Genomic DNA, 16,891 nt, shown 5'->3' with positions numbered 1-16,891 from the left:
TTGATTCCATCATCCCTCCGTCCCTCACCCCACATCGGAACTGCAGCAGTCAGATTGCAGCCGGGCGTTGCGAAAACGAAGGCCGCAGCAGGGTTTACAAAACTGAGTGAGCATTTTAACAGGGAGTCTGGGACGCGCGTGAGGAACGGCAAACAAGGAGCAGAAGCTCCCATGTTGCGGCCGTGCAAGTTCCAGCGATTTAAGCAGCAATTGGGTTGAAAGGGAAACTCAATTAGCCAGTTCTTGGGGTACCTGGTTTTATGACTGAATGTAGTTTCATTCATAAAACTTTACTTATGAAGTTATATGAATCGAGTGAACAATTAAAAACAATTTCATTGGTCAGTTCTACAAGGTCACAGCCCGCAGGTGGCGCAGCGGGGGGGGGGGGGGGGTCGACATGGTTACCCTGGTAACAGACGTGGCACTACCGGCAGCTGCTTCCCCCCCCCGCTACCAACGGGTAAACTGAGGCATGGGGGGGGGCAAGTTGCCCCAGGTCCGCCGGTGGGCTGGCCAGGGATGGACCCAGGCATCCAGGCTCCCCGCCGGGGGGGTTTGTGTCCGTCCAGCTCAGCGCAGGCTGCAGCCACTGGGCCATCCCGGGCCACTCCCTGGGCTCGGGTCCCTCGGGCTCTCCCAGGCTCGCCCCTCCAGGGCAGCGCCCGGCCCCTGGGACAATCCCGGCTTCGCCGCGTGCCCTGCCCAGCCCCCCGGGCTCATCCCAATCCCTGAGCGGCGCCCTGGAGCGACGCAAGCCTCACACACGCGTCCCACCCTCGGGCTTCACTCGGCACCTGCCCCGGGCCGGGTCCACTCGTGTCACCCCGTCCGCACTGGGGACAGGGACCAGGGTCTGCATGTGTCGGCCTGAGCCGGCCTGGGCCGCGATTCCCCAGCTCCCCTCCAGTGCAGCCGGGCCGGGATCTGGAGACTGAGTTCGCTCCGGGGACTCGCTCGGAGCATGAGAGGTATCACCGAGTCCAGTCTGGGTGACAGCCGCGGTCCCCCAGCTCCCCCCCTCTGCCTAGACAGGACTCCTCTGTCCGGCTGTTACCCGCCGGGGCCCTGTCGCTGGCCAGGTGATGGTCCCATTCACTCTCCTGGACGGGGCGGGGGGTCACGCCATGACGTTCGCCAGTGACCTTGGTGCCTCGTACAGGGTCCTTTGGAAGGGCTCGGTCCAAAGTTTAGAGCGTCACTTTCCTCACAATGCGACATTCAGAAGCCCGGGCAGGTGTGAAAGCCGCTCAGGACCCGCCTCGCAGCGTGGATGCCGCCTGGTCCCGTCGCTGCTCACGTCCCTTCCTGCCCAAGGCCCTGTCCCACCCTCACAGCGGGGGCTGTTCTTGTCCGAGGCGCTCTGACGCTGCTCAGAGGAGTGTCTCTCTCTCAGCCGTTTGTTTCAGGGAATATTTTCCTTGATGGGGCGCCAGTGTCCTCCACCGGTGTCGCTCCTACTGGAGTTTCCAGCCTTCCCTCTTTGGTCAGGTCATCCTGTCACAGAGTGTGGGGGAGTCCAGGCCCTGCACCCCTCTTCCTGGGATTCACTGAGACTCTCAGCCAGCCAGTAAAACAGAAGGTTTATTGGACAACAGGAACACAGTCCAAAACAGAGCTTGTGGGTACACCCAGGACCCCTCAGTCAAGTCCTTCTGGGGGAGCAGGGAGCTTAGACCCCAGCCCTGGGGTTCCCTGTGTTCCTCCACCCAGCCCCAACCTGAAACTAAACCCACCGAGCAGGTTCCCTGCTGCAGCCTCCGTCCACATTCCTGGGCAGAGGTGTTACCTCCCCCTCCCCCTCCTGGCTCAGGTAACAGGCTCTCAGGTCTCCCGTCCCCAGGGCACATTCCCAGGTCAACACTCCCCCTCCCTGCTGCGTCACATCTTCACATCTCTCCCCCCTTCGAGACTGAACTGAGCGGGGTCACTGTGACCAGTGACCTGGGGAAGTTCGGGGCCCCCTCTCCGGGACAGCGCATCCGCTATCAGGTTGGCACTTCCCTTCACATGGACCACGTCCGTGTCGTAATCCTGCAGGAGCAGGCTCCACCTCAGGAGCTTGGCGTTGGCTCCTTTCATCTGGTGCAGCCAGGTCAGGGGAGAGGGTCGGTGTAGACGGTGAAGTGTCGCCCGAAGAGATAGGGCTCTAGTTTCTTGAGGGCCCACCCTATGGCCAGGCACTCCTTCTCGATGGCCGCGTAGTGTTGCTCCCGGGTAGCAACTTCTTGCTCAGGTACACGATGGGGTGTCTCTCCCCCTTTTCATCCTCCTGCATTAACACCGCCCCCAGTCCCGTGTCGGAGGCGTCGGTGAACACCACAAAGGGCTTGTCAAAGTCTGGGTTTGCCAGAACTGGGCCACTGACCAGAGCCTCCTTCAGCGCCCGGAAAGCCTCCTGGCACTGCTCGGTCCAGACCACCTTGTCTGGCTTCCCCTTCTTGCATAGCTCAGTGATGGGGGTGGCTATGACGCTAAAGTGGGGCACAAATCTTCGGTAGTATCCTGCCATCCCAATAAAGGCTTGGACCTGCTTTTTGGTGTGGGGAGCGGGCCAGTCTCTGATCACCTCCACCTTGGCCGGTTCCGGCTTTAGGCGGCCGCTCCCCACCCGATGGCCCAGGTAAGATACTTCAGCCATCCCCACCTTGCACTTCTCCGCTTTGACAGTCAGCCCAGCCCCCTGGAGTCGGTCCAGCACTTGTCTAACCTGGGACACGTGGTCCTCCCAGGTCTGGCTAAAGACACAGATGTCATCAATATACGTCATAGCAAAACTCTCCATCCCCCTCAGGAGCTGGTCCACCAGGCGCTGGAAGGTGGCCGGCGCTCCCTTGAGGCCGAAAGGCAGGGTCAGGAACTCATAGAGCCCCAGAGGGGTGATAAAGGCCGATTTCAGCCGGGCATCTGCATCCAGCGGCACTTGCCAGTAGCCCTTTGTAAGGTCCATGGTGGTAAGGTACCGAGCTCCTCCCAGCTTGTCTAGGAGCTCGTCGGGCCTGGGCATGGGGTAGGCATCAGATACAGTGATGGCATTGAGCTTCCGATAGTCCACACAGAAGCGGACTGACCCATCCTTTTTGGGGACCAGCACCACTGGCGAGGCCCAAGGGCTGGCCGATGGCTGGATCACCCCCAAAGCCAGCATGTCCCGGACCTCTCTTTCCAGGTCCTGAGCAGTTTTCCCCGTGACTCGGAAGGGGGGAGCATCTTATCGGCGGGTGCGACCCTGTCTGCACCCGGTGGACAGTCAGATTAGTGCGTCCAGGCTGGTTGGAAAACAGCTGTCGGTACGGATGCAGCACCCCCCTGACCTCAGCTTGCTGGGCAGGGGTGAGCTGATCCGAGAGGGGAATTGTTTCCAGGGGGAAACCAGCTCTGGTCCCAGGGAATAGATCCACTAAAGGGTCATCTCCCGGCTCCTCCCACTGTCCACACACGGCCAACACCACATTCCCCAGGCATAATATGGCTTCATCATATTCACATGGTACACCCGGCGGTGGTGGGCCCGGTTCGACAGCTCCACCACATAGTTTACCTCATTGAGCTGCTTGACGACCTTGAAAGGGCCCTCCCAGGTGGCCTGTAGTTTGTTCTTTCTCACGGGGATGAGAACCATCACCTGATCCCCGGTGGCGTAGGCCCGGGCCCGCGCCGTGCGGTCGTACCAGACCTTCTGCTTCCTCTGGGCTCTGGCCAGATTCTCCCTGGCCAGGCCCATGAGTTCAGCCAGTCTCTCTCGGAAGGTCAGGACATACTCCACCACTGACTCTCCATCGGGAGTGGCCTTCCCCTCCCACTCGTCTCTCATCAGGTCCAGGGGGCCCCTCACCCTCCTTCCATATAACAGTTCGAAAGGCGAAAATCCGGTAGACTCCTGGGGCACCTCCCTGTATGCGAACAGCAGGTGAGGTAAGGACTTGTCCCAATCCTGCGGGTGCTGGTTCATAAAGGTTTTCAGCATCATCTTTAGCGTCCCGTTAAACCTCTCCACCAGCCCATTGGACTGGGGGTGATATGCTGAGGCCCAGTCGTGCCGGACCCCACATTTCTCCCACAAGCACCGGAGCAGGGCCGACATGAAGTTGGAGCCTTGGTCTGTCAAGACTTCCTTGGGGAACCCCACTCGGCTGAAAATGGTCAGGAGCGCATCTGCCACGGTGTCTGCTTCAATGGAAGCTAAGGGCACTGCCTCGGGGTAGCGGGTGGCAAAATCTACCACCACCAGAATGTATTTCTTCCCCGACTGGGTCGTCTTGCTGAGAGGCCCCACGATGTCCATGGCCACCTTCTGGAAAGGCTCCTCTATGATGGGCAAAGGTCTCAACGCCGCTTTCCCCTTGTCCTGGGCCTTCCCCACCCTCTGACAGGGGTCACAGGATCGGCAATACTGCCGGACGGTGGTAAAGACCCCGGGCCAGTAAAAGTTCTGTAGCAACCTCTGCCGGGTGCGCCGGATTCCCTGGTGCCCTGCGAGGGGGATGTCATGGGCCAGGGACAGGAGCTTGCGGCGGTACTTCTGGGGGACCACCAGCTGCCTCCTGATCCCACAGGACTCCCCTTCCCCTGGGGGAGCCCATTCTCGGTACAGGAACCCCTTCTCCCACAGGAACCTCTCCTGGCAGCCTCTCCTCATGGTCCGTCCCACACTGAGGTCGGCCAGGTCCCTGAGCTTCCGCAAGGAGGGATCTTTCCTCAACTCGGCCTGGAACTCAGCGGCTGGGGAAGGGATGGGGCCCGGTTCCCCCTCAGTGGCCAGGTCTGAGGCCTCAGCCTCTCTGAGCCGTGCCCCTCGGCGCTCCCTCCCCACCCGAGTAGGGTCCTGTGCCTCCGGTGTGGTACCCTCCCCAAGGTCAGGGTGCAGTGCCCCTCGCCGGCTCTGGCTACAGGTCACAACCAGGGTGGTCTGGGGGTTGCTTGGCCAGTCCTCTAGGTCTCCCCCCATCAAAACTTCAGTGGGCAAATGGTGGTGTACCCCCACATCCTTGGGGCCCTCCTTGGCCCCCCATTTCAGGTGTACCCTTGCCACGGGCACCTTAAATGGGGTCCCGCCCACCCCTGTCAGGGTCAGGTAGGTGTTGGTCACCACCTCTTTGCCAGGGTCGAGCTGCAGACTCCTCCGCCCCTGGGACCGCTCGCTGCAATCCCCCGGGGGACCCTGTTACTGCAAAAGTCCTCCTCTGTGGTCACACACTCCCAGGGGTTAACCGCCCCCTGGAACCGTCTCTCTCTGAAGCTTCAGCATGCCTGGTCCCCGTCAATCCCCCTTCGTTTTACTGCTCCCCAGTCACCTACTGCAGGAAGCGCCGTTCACGGGGTGCAGTAGATCCCACCGCTGCCACCAGTTGTCACGGAGTGTGGGGGAGTCCAGGCCCTGCACCCCTCTTCCTGGGATTCACTGAGGCTCTCAGCCAGCCAGTAAAACAGAAGGTTTATTGGACAACAGGAACACAGTCCAAAACAGAGCTTGTGGGTACACCCAGGACCCCTCAGTCAAGTCCTTCTGGGGGAGCAGGGAGCTTAGACCCCAGCCCTGGGGTTCCCTGTGTTCCTCCACCCAGCCCCAAACTGAAACTAAACCCCCCCAGCAGGTTCCCTGCTGCAGCCTCCGTCCACATTCCTGGGTCGAGGTGTTACCTCCCCCTCCCCCTCCTGGCTCAGGTGACAGGCTCTCAGGTCTCCCGTCCCCAGGGCACATTCCCAGGTCAACACTCCCCCCTCCCTGCTGCGTCACATCGTCACAGGAAGCCAGACAAGGTGGTCTGGACTGAGCAGTGCCAGGAGGCTTTCCGGGCGCTGAAGGAGGCTCTGGTCAGTGGCCCAGTTCTGGCAAACCCAGACTTTGACAAGCCCTTTGTGGTGTTCACCGACGCCTCCGACACGGGACTGGGGGCGGTGTTAATGCAGGAGGATGAAAAGGGGGAGAGACACCCCATCGTGTACCTGAGCAAGAAGTTGCTACCCCGGGAGCAACACTACGCGGCCATCGAGAAGGAGTGCCTGGCCATGGGGTGGGCCCTCAAGAAACTGGAGCCCTATCTCTTCGGGCGACACTTCACCGTCTACACCGACCACTCTCCCCTGACCTGGCTGCACCAGATGAAAGGAGCCAACGCCAAGCTCCTGAGGTGGAACCTGCTCCTGCAGGATTACGACATGGACGTGGTCCATGTGAAGGGAAGGGCCAACCTGATAGCGGATGCGCTGTCCCGGAGAGGGGGCCCTGAACTTCCCCAGGTCACTGGTCACAGTGACCCCGCTCAGTTCAGTCTCGAAGGGGGGAGAGAAGTTGTCACTGAGTGTGGGGGAGTCCAGGCCCTGCACCCCTCTTCCTGGGATTCACTGAGACTCTCAGCCAGCCAGTAAAACAGAAGGTTTATTGGACAACAGGAACACAGTCCAAAACAGAGCTTGTGGGTACACCCAGGACCCCTCAGTCAAGTCCTTCTGGGGGAGCAGGGAGCTTAGACCCCAGCCCTGGGGTTCCCTGCGTTCCTCCACCCAGCCCCAAACTGAAACTAAACCCCCCCAGCAGGTTCCCTGCTGCAGCCTCCGTCCACATTCCTGGGCAGAGGTGTTACCTCCCCTCCCCCTCCTGGCTCAGGTAACAGGCTCTCAGGTCTCCCATCCCCAGGTCAACACTCCCCCCTCCCTGCTGCGTCACATCCTCACAACCGTAACTAGGGATCGGGAAATGACAGTAAGGAACAACAGGTTTAGAACAAACACAAGGAAGTCTTTCTTCCCACCACACACCGTCAACCTGTGGAACTCCCTGCCAGAGGATGTTGTGAAGGCCAAGACTATAACAGGGTTCAAAAAAGAACTCGATAAGTTCCTGGAGGATCGGTCCATCAATAGCTATTTGCTAAGATGGGCAGGGATGGTGTCCCTAGCCTTTGTTTGCCAGGAGCTGGGAATGGGGGCCAGGGGATGATCACTGGGCGATTCCCGGGTCTGTTCATTCCCTCTGGGGCGCCCGGCACTGGCCACTGTTGGCAGACAGGACACTGGGCCGGATGGACCTTGGGTCTGACCCACTCTGGCCGCTCTTACGTTCTCATGGAGTTAACGGGACAATGGGTAACATGGAGAACAAACTGGGGACGCGTTTCCCAGCGTCCCGACGTCCCGAACCCGCCCCTGGAAGCTCCTGCGGGTTCAGCTCCCACCAGCATCCGGCTCCCAGCCGCCCGGGCTCCGACGCTCCCTGCAGGAGACAAACCCGCTGCCAGCTGCTCCCCTCGGGGCAGGACCCTGGGTGCACCCCGCACCCCGCGATAGCTCCCACCAAGCCAGCGTCTGTCCTCAGAAACACCTGCCCCCCACACTGGGCCCTTTTCCCTGCCGGCTGCTTCCCTGGGGCTGGGGCAGACACTGCTGGGGCCTGGCTCTGGGTGGAACCAGCCGCCTGGCGAGCTCGGCACCACCCAGCTGCCCCGGAGCCGGGCACAGAGAGAACGGCCCGGTGCCTCCTGTGTGCCAGGGACGGGCCTGGCGCCTCCCGCTGCCCGGCTGGAACCAGCCCCTGAGACCCAGGCCAGACACACAGCCCCGGAAGTGACCCTGGGCACACGGCTCGCCACCATCACCGCGCCCAGCAATGCTAGCTCTGGGCAGGGACCCCACGAGCCCCTTTGGGGGCTGGTCTGTAGACGTCAGAGTCGGGGGCCCCATGAGCCCCACGGTGCCCTGTGCCCTCCGCCAGGGGTCCGAGGTCCCAGCCGGGCGGGTCGGCATCGCTGTTCACAGCTCTGCACGGGAGAACTGCCTCAAGGAGGGGAAGACGCAGGGCTGGGCACTGAAGGCAGGGTGGGGGGGAAGCCCTGGACGTGGACCCCAGGCCCTGGTTTGGGCACCAGTGGGGCACTGGGGAGACCCGGGTCCGAGTCCCTGCAGCCCCACAGACTCCCCGTGGGACCCAGGGTGGTCACTGAGCCGCCTGGGTCCCTCTGTGCAGTGGGGAACCCGCGGCCTGGGGTGGGACACAGCTCAGCGCGCCAGGCTCAGGTCAGCCGGGCAGAAAACAGGGCATGTGCCCCAGGCTGGGGGGTGTTTGGTCCTGAGACGTCCCCAAGCCAGTGGCAGAGGCGGGCTCCCAAATACTGTGCTGGGCACGATGGAGCCAGAGCCACTCATAGGCGCCGAGTTTCTGATTTCTTTGGAGGGGCCCAGATGCTGCGGTGATGGGCACCAGGGAAGCAGCCTGGATGGACGGACCCCCTGGGCCGGGCGGTGGCTGTTCCTGCCCTTTAACGCTTCATCGGCTGGACGTCCCCGGGCGGCGGGACCCAGGCTCGGGGACATGACTTTCCCAGCATGCACCGGGCCCCTCCCAGCATGCACCGGGGGGGCCGGAGGGGGCATCACTTCTTCAGCTCCTCGTACACGTCCTGCTGTCGGGGCTGCAGCGTCTGGGGGAAACGGGGACGATTCAGCCAGAGACGCCCCAGGGGAGGGCCCAGTCCCCTCCCCCCCGTGGGACCCCAACAGCCCCTCCCACACCAGGGGCCCATCCTCCCCCTCCCAGTGCTGGGGCCCCCATAGCGCCTCCCCTCAGCCCTGAGGCTCCCGGCTGGTCCCCTTCTGGCTCACTCTGCTCCCCCCGCTCTGGGATGTGTTAACCAGCCCCGTTCTCAGCCATAGGGCTTCTGGGGGGCAGCTCCCCCTCCCCCCACTGGGTCCGAACCCCCCTCAGGGGGAGGATACAGCGCAAGGGGCCGGTGCTCACCTGGTACGTGGGGCTGGGATCAGGGGGGGTCCCGGGCTGGGCCTGGGGGAGACAGAGGCAAGAGGGGCTTTAGCACCGGACCACAGAGACCTCCCCCTGCCCCTGCAGCCGAGCTCGGGGTGGGGGGAGGGACCCTGGGAGAGTCAGTGGGACCCAGGGTTTGTGTAACCCTCCCCCACCCCCGCCCAAAGGGGACAGGGTAAACTGGCTGGGGGCTGCGGGTCGGGAGTCAAGAGGGGGCGGGACTGGAGCCTTGTCACTCACCACTGGCCCTGCCCCAGCTTTCGGGGGCAGGTTCTCGTACACCAAGACGGGTGCCCCGGTCTCCCTGGGGGTCTCGTTCCGGCGGCGAGAGTCTGGGAGGAATCATCAGAGATGCTGGAATTGGGGTCCTGGCTCCCAGCCCCCCGGCTCTAACCACGAGACCCCACTCCCCTCCCAGAGCTGGGAGAGAACCCAGGAGTCCTGGCTCTCCCGGGGGGCCGGGTGTTACTCACAGAGGAAATAGGCCCCGACTCCGACCAGCGCCGCCCCCGCCAGCGACCCGATGACGATCCCAGCGAGGGCCCCGGCAGAGAGACCTGGACGAGGGGCGTCTGGGGCTGGAGGAGAGATGTGGGGAGGGTTGGATCAGACGGTCAGTAACAATCCCCCCACGCCGCTCCCTGCAGCCTGGGCCCCTAGCGCCGCACTGGGGCATTGGTGCCAGCACTGGGATCCCTGTGTCTGCAGCGCGTTCTTCCATCCCGGGGACTCACCCGTCCCTGTCACCCGCACGGCGACAGACGCCCTGGCAGTGCGGTTGGTAATTGGGTTGTGAGCCTGGCACTCGTACGTGCCCTGGTGATCTAAGGTCGTGGGGTTAAAGGTCAAGCTGGTCCCGGTCTCGTTCGTGTTGGTGCCATTGAGAACCCAGCGATAGCTCGGGGCTGGGACGGAGTCGGCGACGCACGACAGGGTGAGAGGGGACCCGAGGGTCAGGTCGATGGGTCCTGGCGGGTCTATCCTGGCGGAGTCCGGCCCGTCTACACAGAGAGGGAGAGGATCAAGGGAAAGGACAGCGCCAGTGAGAGATCCCCGTATCTACAGCCCTGGTGCCCCACCCCAGAGATGGCTGCTGTGACGAAGTGGGACTGTTCTTAATGTTTCCTCTGAATAGTGTGGGGGTGCCTCAGTTTCTCCTAGGCAGTTCTTAAGTACCTAGGTGGTGGGGTAAAGGTGTATGGTCGTTGCAGAGCCCTAGAGGGCAGGTGTGTGCAGGGGTCTGGACACAGAGAATGGCCGACACCCTGTTTCCTGGCCACTGATGGCCTGGGCCCTTCCCCCCTGCAAGGTGAGAGCTAAAGGGTTGGAGAACAAAGGAATCCGTGACCTCCTGGCCCGGGAAAGGGACAAAGCCCAGAGGAGGGGGGCCTGGAGGGAGTTTCAGTTTGGCGCTGGCTGGGACATGGAGTGAAGGGCAGACGGGGTTGTCTGGCTCACTGCCCCCCAAAATGGACCCAGCTGAGGGGTCCTGGTCTCTGCACCTGCAAACTCTGTGTTAGACCATGTCCCTGTCGTCTAATAAACCTCTGTTTTCCTGGCTGGCTGAGAGTCCCGTCTGACTGCGGAGTTGGGGGGCAGGACCCTCTGGCTTCCCCAGGACCCCGCCTGAGCGGACTCGCTGTGGGAAGCGCACGGAGGGGCAGGGGAGGCTGAATGCTCCGAGGTCAGACCCAGGAAGGTGGAAGCCGGGTGAGCTGTGTGCCCTGCAGACAGGCTGCTCCCCGAGAGGAGACTTCCCCGGAGTCCTGCCTGGCTTTGTGGGGAGCGGGTCCAGAGCATCGCCCAGGGACCCCGTGACAGCTGCATCTCCGTGGCTGGGTGATGCCAGCAGGGCCGGGGGCAGCGGTGCCGGGGGACGGGGCTGCAGCTACTCACAGGCCACCGTCACGGTGCTGGGCTCGCTGCGTTCAGTGCTGACGGGGTTCCTGACCTCGCACTGGTAGGCGCCGGCATCGCCCCGGGTGACACCCAGCACCGTGAGGGTCCGGTTGTCAGGGGACAGCCCCAGCCAGTCACTGGGCGCGAGGGACGCCCCGTCCCGGAGCCAGAGCACGGTGTCGGCGTGGGGGGAGCTGTTACACGTGAGGGTGAAGGTCCCGTTCTCCAGCACCTGGGTTTGGTTTGGCGTCACCGTGGGCTTGGGCAGCATTTCTGTGCAGGGGACAGAGAGAGCGTCACTGTGTGTCCTGGCCCTCCGTTCGCCCGGGGTTGGGGCCGTCGCCCTAAGGGAAAGGTCCTACTATCCCTGCCCTGCCGTATCATGGGAAGGGTCCTTCACCTTTTGCACCTCTGACCAGGATGGAGCAGCCCACCCCAGACCCAGGCCGGGGGGGGGGGGGGTGGGGGCTCGCTGCTGCATCATGGGCAGTCAGCCAGAGCTGCTTTCGCTGACCCCAGGGAGTTCAGGGTGACCCAGTGGGGGGGGGCGGGGGGCGGGAGGTAACTCCAGTCTAGTACTGCCCCATATTCCCCATATTCCTCCACAGCCCCATAGCTCAGCAAGGGCCTCACAGCCCCAGGCCCCTGGGTTCTCCCCACGAGAGTCCGAATGGGGAGGGGGCGTCCGGACTCCAGGGGTAGCGCCAAGGAGACTCCTCCAGTCTGTACCCCCTTCCCCAGGGGTCTAGGAACGTCCCCTCCCATCTGTTCCCTCAGAGCACCCCCAATCCCCTTGTCCCCCTCTGAGCTCCCTGTCCTGCCTGCTGGTTAATTCACTCTCCGGCACCCCTTGCTGGGGGGCACCGAGCAGCGTGGGGGCCGTGGGGGGCAGGCGCACGAGGAAGGCGCCGGTAAGTCACAGAAGAGAATCAACAGAGCGAAGGAGGAAACCGGCTCAGAGAGATGGTGCCTCCCCCGCACCGCCCACCATCTGCCCCATCTGCTACCCACCCCCAGGAGACAGCGCTGGGACACAGAGCCAGGGTGTGTGGGGGCCTGGAGCCGACAGCAAGTACAGACTGATATCCCCCCACCCTCAGTGCCATGGCCACCGGCCCAGGTGGGAATCAGCCGGAGGTGCCAGGTGGGCAGGAGGTTGCTGTCTGAGCTGCAGTGGGGCGTTATGGGGCATCCCATGGAGGACAGAGACCGTTGGTGGGGGGGCAGGGGGCAGAAACAGAACGGCGCTGGGAGGGAGAGACAGGCACAGAGCATGGCGCACGACACGCTGATCGCAGGAACTGGGGCATGGCTTGGAAGACGACAGGTAGCCTCCAGCCCAGCTGCAGCACGGCTGGGAGCAGCCCCCACAGGACAGAGCCCACGGGGTGGAGCTGAGCCCTGGACAGGACCAGAGCGCAGGGGGATGTGGCTGGAGAGACAGTGAAATAGCCGAGAGCGCCCAGCACGGGGAGCAGGCTTGGTACATGGCGTGCCAGGTGACAGGGGGTGTCTGATCCAGACTGGAGACTGATGGGAGCGTCCCCTGGAGAACAGAGCCCGAAGGGTGAATCCAGAACTGAGCTGAAGTCCCCAGACCCGGCCCCAGACCTGGAGAAAGGACAGATCCGGAGTGGCCAGGGCACAGGCTGGAAAGACAATGACGGAGCCCCTGGTGCTCTGTGGGCCTCAGACAGAGGCAGGCATGGGGCGCGGTGCCTGGTTACTCACCAAGCACCTTGATCTCCACTTCATCAGTGAGGCCGGTGACAGGGTTGTCAGCCTGGCACTTGTACGTGCCCAGCTGATCCAAGGTCATGAGGTTAATGGTCAGGCTGCTCCCGGTCTGGAGTAATTTGGTGCCATTGAAAAACCAGCGATAGCTCGGGGCTGGGACGGAGTCGGCGACACACGTCAGGGTCAGAGAGGATCCAAGGGTCAGGCCGATGGGTCCTGGAGGGTCTATCCTGGTGGATTCTGGCCCATCTATAGACAGAGGAGAGGATCATTGGGAGGGAGGGCACTAGCAGGACAAGTTATAAACAGGTGCCTGCCCCACTCCAGAGGTGGCTGCATCTCCGTGGCTGGACGATGCCGGCAGGGCCGGGGGCAGCGCGGCCGGGGGACGGGGCTGTAGTTACTCACAGGCCACCGTCACGGTGCTGGGCTCGCTGCGTTCGGTGCTGACAGGGTTCCCGACCTCGCACTGGTAGGCGCCGGCGTCGGCTTGGGTGAAATTCAGCACCGTGAGGGTCCGGTTGTCAGGGGACAGCCCCAGCCGGTCACTGGGTGAGAGGAACACCCCGTTCCGGAGCCAGAGCACGGTGTCGGCGCTCACAGAAGTGTTGCACGTGAGGGTGAAGGTCCCGTTCTCCAGCACCTGGGTTTCGCTGGGCATCACCGTGGGCTTGGAAAGCTTTTCTGGGAACAGAGAGAGCGTCACTGGGGGAGCAGTTGGATCCACCCCGACCCCCAGGGGAGCCCTCGCTTGATGGGGCTCCTGCCCCGCAGCCCTGTGGAGGATTCAGACCCAGCTCCCTGGCGGCAGTAGTGAGCTGTTATCCAGCCACAGACTTTATTGTAGGGCTACACAACTACATGGGAAAGAGTGGGTGTCACGGAGTCCCTGGGCGATGCTCTGGAACTGCTCCCTATGAAGCCAGGCAGGACTCTGGGGGAGTCTCCTCTCGGGGAGCAGCCTGTCTGCAGGACACACAGCTCACCCGGCTCCACCTTCCTGGGTCTGACCTCGGAGCATTCAGCCTCCTCTGCCCCTCCCTGCGCTTCCCACAGCGAGTCCGCCCAGGCGGGGTCCTGGGGAAGCCAGAGGGTCCTGCACCCCAACTTCGCAGTCAGACGGGACTCTCAGCCAGCCAGGAAAACAGAGGTTTATTAGACGACAGGAACATGGTCTAAACCAGAGCTTGTAGGTGCAGAGACCAGGACCCCTCAGCTGCGTCCATTTGGGGGGCAGTGAGCTAGTCAACCGCGTCTGCCCTTCACTCCATATCCCCAGCCAGCCCCAAACTGAAACTCCCTCCAGGCCCTCCTCCTCTGGGCTTTGTCCCTTTCCCCGGCCAGGAGGGGACCTGATTCCTTTGTTCTCCAACCCTTTAGCTCTCACCTTGCAGGGGGGAAGGGCCCAGGCCATCAGTTGCCAGGAAACAGGGTGTCGGCCATTCTCTGTGTCCAGACCCCTGCACACACCTGCCCTCTAGGGCTCTGCAACGACCATACACCGTTATCCCACCCCCTAGATACTTAAGAACTGCATAGGGGAAACTGAGGCACCCCCACACTATTCAGAGGAAACATTAAGAACAGTCCCGCTTCGTCACAGTGGGGCTCTGGGAGCCAGGACTCCTGGGTTCTCTCCCCAGCTCTGGGAGGGGAGTGGGGGCTGGTGGGTTAGAGCAGGGGGGGCTGGGAGCCAGGACTCCTGGGTTCGATCCGGGCAGGGCAGGGGAGTGGGGTCTGCGTGGGGAGGTCTGTGGAGCCGGCACAATGGGGTTAATGCAGATTATACCAACTGCGACAGCAGCAGCTGTTGGGGGGGGGGGGGTCACTCCCCATCCATAGTCAGTCCTGGCTCCCAGCTCAGGGAGGGGGCGTCTGGGGGCCCAGAGCCCCACATCTCTGTGTATTGGGGGGTCATCATCTCTTGGGGGCAGGGGGGTGGGATGCCACATACAGGGCAGGGTCTGTGTTTGGGGGCGGGTCCCCCCCATGACCCAGCCAGGCTCGTCCCCGGGGGAGAGGCCCAGAGCCCATCGCTGGGGCGGGGATGGGGAAGGGGCAGGGCCCGGGGGTGGCACTTACCAGAGACGGGCAGATGCACCATGATGGTGAGGACAGGGTTAGTAGCGGTGGGGATCTGTATCTGCACCGTGTAGCTCCCGGTGTCATTGAGCCTTAACCCCGCGATGTGCAGGGCGCAGCCCGGCCCCGCTGTCTCCCGCCCCGTGTGGGCCGGGCCGGGGGTCTGGCCCGAGGGTGGTCCTGGGAAGTAGGTGAGGATCCGGCTGTTTTCATCAGTGGTCGCTGATCGGAACCAGCTGCAGGGCGTGAAGTCCTGTGGCGGATTCTGGGGGGCCAGGCTGACGCCCCCTCCCACCGCGGGGCTCGGCGGGGTGAGGACGATGGTCGCCGGGGTCTGGGCCGGCGCCGGCTGGAGGCAGGAGCCCAGGACGGAGGCTGCGGGGGAAGGAGAGGCTCAGCTGGGCAGCGAGGGGCCGGGGCGCGGGGGGTCAGTCGGGGTCTGGGGGGGACACAAGCAGCGAGCGCCCGCCCGGGGGGACCAGCCGCCCGGCTACACCCGGCCAGACAGCGCGGGGCACGGGGCAGACCCTGGGCCGGTCCCTGCCCGGCCTCCAGACCCAACCCCCGGCCGGGGGAACCGCCCCGGGTCCAGCCGTCGCTCCCCAGTCGCAGAGCAGAGGGCGGGGTGCGGATCGGGCGGGGGGGGGCAGGAGCTGCCGACGGCTCCATGGAGATGGGGGTATCCCCAAAGCCGCTGAGAGAGTCAAACATGTGACCCCCCCCCCGGCTCTGACACCCCCAGGTCAGGGTGGGGTTAGAGCGCGGGGTAAGTGGGGGAGGGCTGGCGCCCCCATCCCACTGGGACAGGAAAGAGGGGGGATGAGCGGGGGGGGAGCCCCCTGGGGCAGCTACGGGCAGGGAAATCTGGTGAGAAAACGCCCAGAGCCAGAGCCCGGAGGGTGCAAATCGGAGCTGCTCCATGGGACACAATATCCCCCCACTGACACCCCTGGGGGCTGGGCCCGGGGAGACAGACAGAGAGAGGGGTGGGGTGGGGATAGTAGGTGTGTGGGGATGGACAGACGGGCAGGCAGATTACAGTCGGGTGATCGGTGTCCCTGAGGCCGGGATCCGACCAGACACCAAAGAACAATTCAAACACCAGCTGTCAGGCAGACGGGGGGGGGGTAGGCTCCCTGGGGGGGCCACAGGGGACCCCGTCCTGGGACTAACACCCCCGAAGGGGTGACCCCCACCCTCTGCCCCAAAGCTGCCAAGCCCGCCCCCCATGCCCAGCTCTCACCTGCCAGCAGCAGCCCTTTCCAGGGGCCGCCCCATGCGGGGGGGTCCCAGCTCCCGGACAGACGCCCCATGGCCCTTCTCCGCCCCGGGGATCGCTGTCTGAGGTGGCCTTGGAGAGAGCCGAGTGTGGGTGCCCCGCCGGACGCCTGGGTTCTCTGGAGCAGCTGTGCCAGCTGCCGAGGCTCCCTGACTGAGACTGGCCAGGCGGGGTGGGGACGAGACACCTCCGGTCCCCGCCCTCCTCCCCCTCTCTGGGGGCAGGGCTAACTCCGAGCCAGCCCCTCCCACCTGCCCAGCTGTTTGTGTCCCTGCACCTGTGGGTCCCGCTCTAGGGCAGGGGCAGCTGGGAGCTGTGCAGATCCGGTCGCCCCATCGCAAAAAGGAGATACTGGAATTGGGAAAGGTTCAGAAAAGGGCAACAAAAATGATGAGGGGGATGGAAGGGCTGCCAGGTGAGGAGAGATGAATAAGAGTGGGCCTTTTCAGCTTGGAAAAGAGACAACTGAGGGCGGACACATACAATCATGACTGGTGTGGAGAGAGTAGATAAGGACGTGGTATTGACTCCTTGTCACAACACACCAACTGAAATGAACAGGCAGCAGGTTTAAAACAAACAAAAGTAAAGTATTTTTTCACACAACGCACCGTCAACCTGTGGAACTCCCTGCCAGAGGAGGTTGTGAAGGCCAAAACCATAACAGGGTTCAAAAAAGAACTGGATAAATTCATGGAGGACAGGTCCACCGATGAATGGGCGACAGGGGATGGCTCACTGGGCGATTCCCGGGTCTGGTCATTCCCTCGGGCGCACCCGGCACTGGCCGCTGTGGGCAGACAGGACACTGGGTAGATGGACCTTTGCTCTGACCCAGTCGGGCTGCTCTTCTGTTCAGTGCCGGGGCTCGGGGATCCCTCAGGGGACCCCGCCCGCTGTGGCTGGCCCAGATCGGACCGGCAGAGTGTCACACTCAGCACAGGTGTGTCAGCACGTGGGGCCACACTCACAGAGAGACACTTGCCCCGTCTGGGTCTGTGCAGAACCCGGTACAATGCGGGGGGGGGGCCCAGTCTCTCTTTGTGCAGTGACCAGAGCGATGGGGCCTGACCTTAGCCGGGGTCAGTGCAACGCCCAGCAAACGGGGAGCCATATCTCCATCAGGGTCCGGGCAG

General features: G+C 63.3%; 1 protein-coding gene across 1 annotated transcript in view; it reads right to left on the bottom strand.

The window, feature by feature from the left end:
* LOC102946165 (carcinoembryonic antigen-related cell adhesion molecule 5) overlaps positions 1 to 15,909 on the bottom strand; it is a 49,608-nt gene extending 33,699 nt beyond the window's left edge. The window contains exons 1-10 of the mRNA XM_037882629.2: positions 15,720 to 15,909; positions 14,477 to 14,851; positions 12,803 to 13,078; positions 12,389 to 12,643; positions 10,655 to 10,930; positions 9,493 to 9,759; positions 9,232 to 9,336; positions 8,999 to 9,090; positions 8,735 to 8,776; positions 8,374 to 8,417 (exon numbers count right to left, since the gene is read on the bottom strand). Of these exons, the coding sequence (XP_037738557.2) occupies positions 8,374 to 8,417; positions 8,735 to 8,776; positions 8,999 to 9,090; positions 9,232 to 9,336; positions 9,493 to 9,759; positions 10,655 to 10,930; positions 12,389 to 12,643; positions 12,803 to 13,078; positions 14,477 to 14,851; positions 15,720 to 15,789 (1,802 nt within the window). The 5' untranslated portion in view covers positions 15,790 to 15,909. The remainder of the gene's footprint in view (positions 1 to 8,373; positions 8,418 to 8,734; positions 8,777 to 8,998; positions 9,091 to 9,231; positions 9,337 to 9,492; positions 9,760 to 10,654; positions 10,931 to 12,388; positions 12,644 to 12,802; positions 13,079 to 14,476; positions 14,852 to 15,719) is intronic.
* Between the last annotated feature and the right edge of the window lie 982 nt (positions 15,910 to 16,891).

Source organism: Chelonia mydas, chromosome 24 (genome assembly GCF_015237465.2).
Source record: "Chelonia mydas isolate rCheMyd1 chromosome 24, rCheMyd1.pri.v2, whole genome shotgun sequence".
NCBI lineage: Eukaryota > Metazoa > Chordata > Testudines > Cheloniidae > Chelonia > Chelonia mydas.
This window is presented reverse-complemented; position numbering and strand designations above follow the sequence as displayed.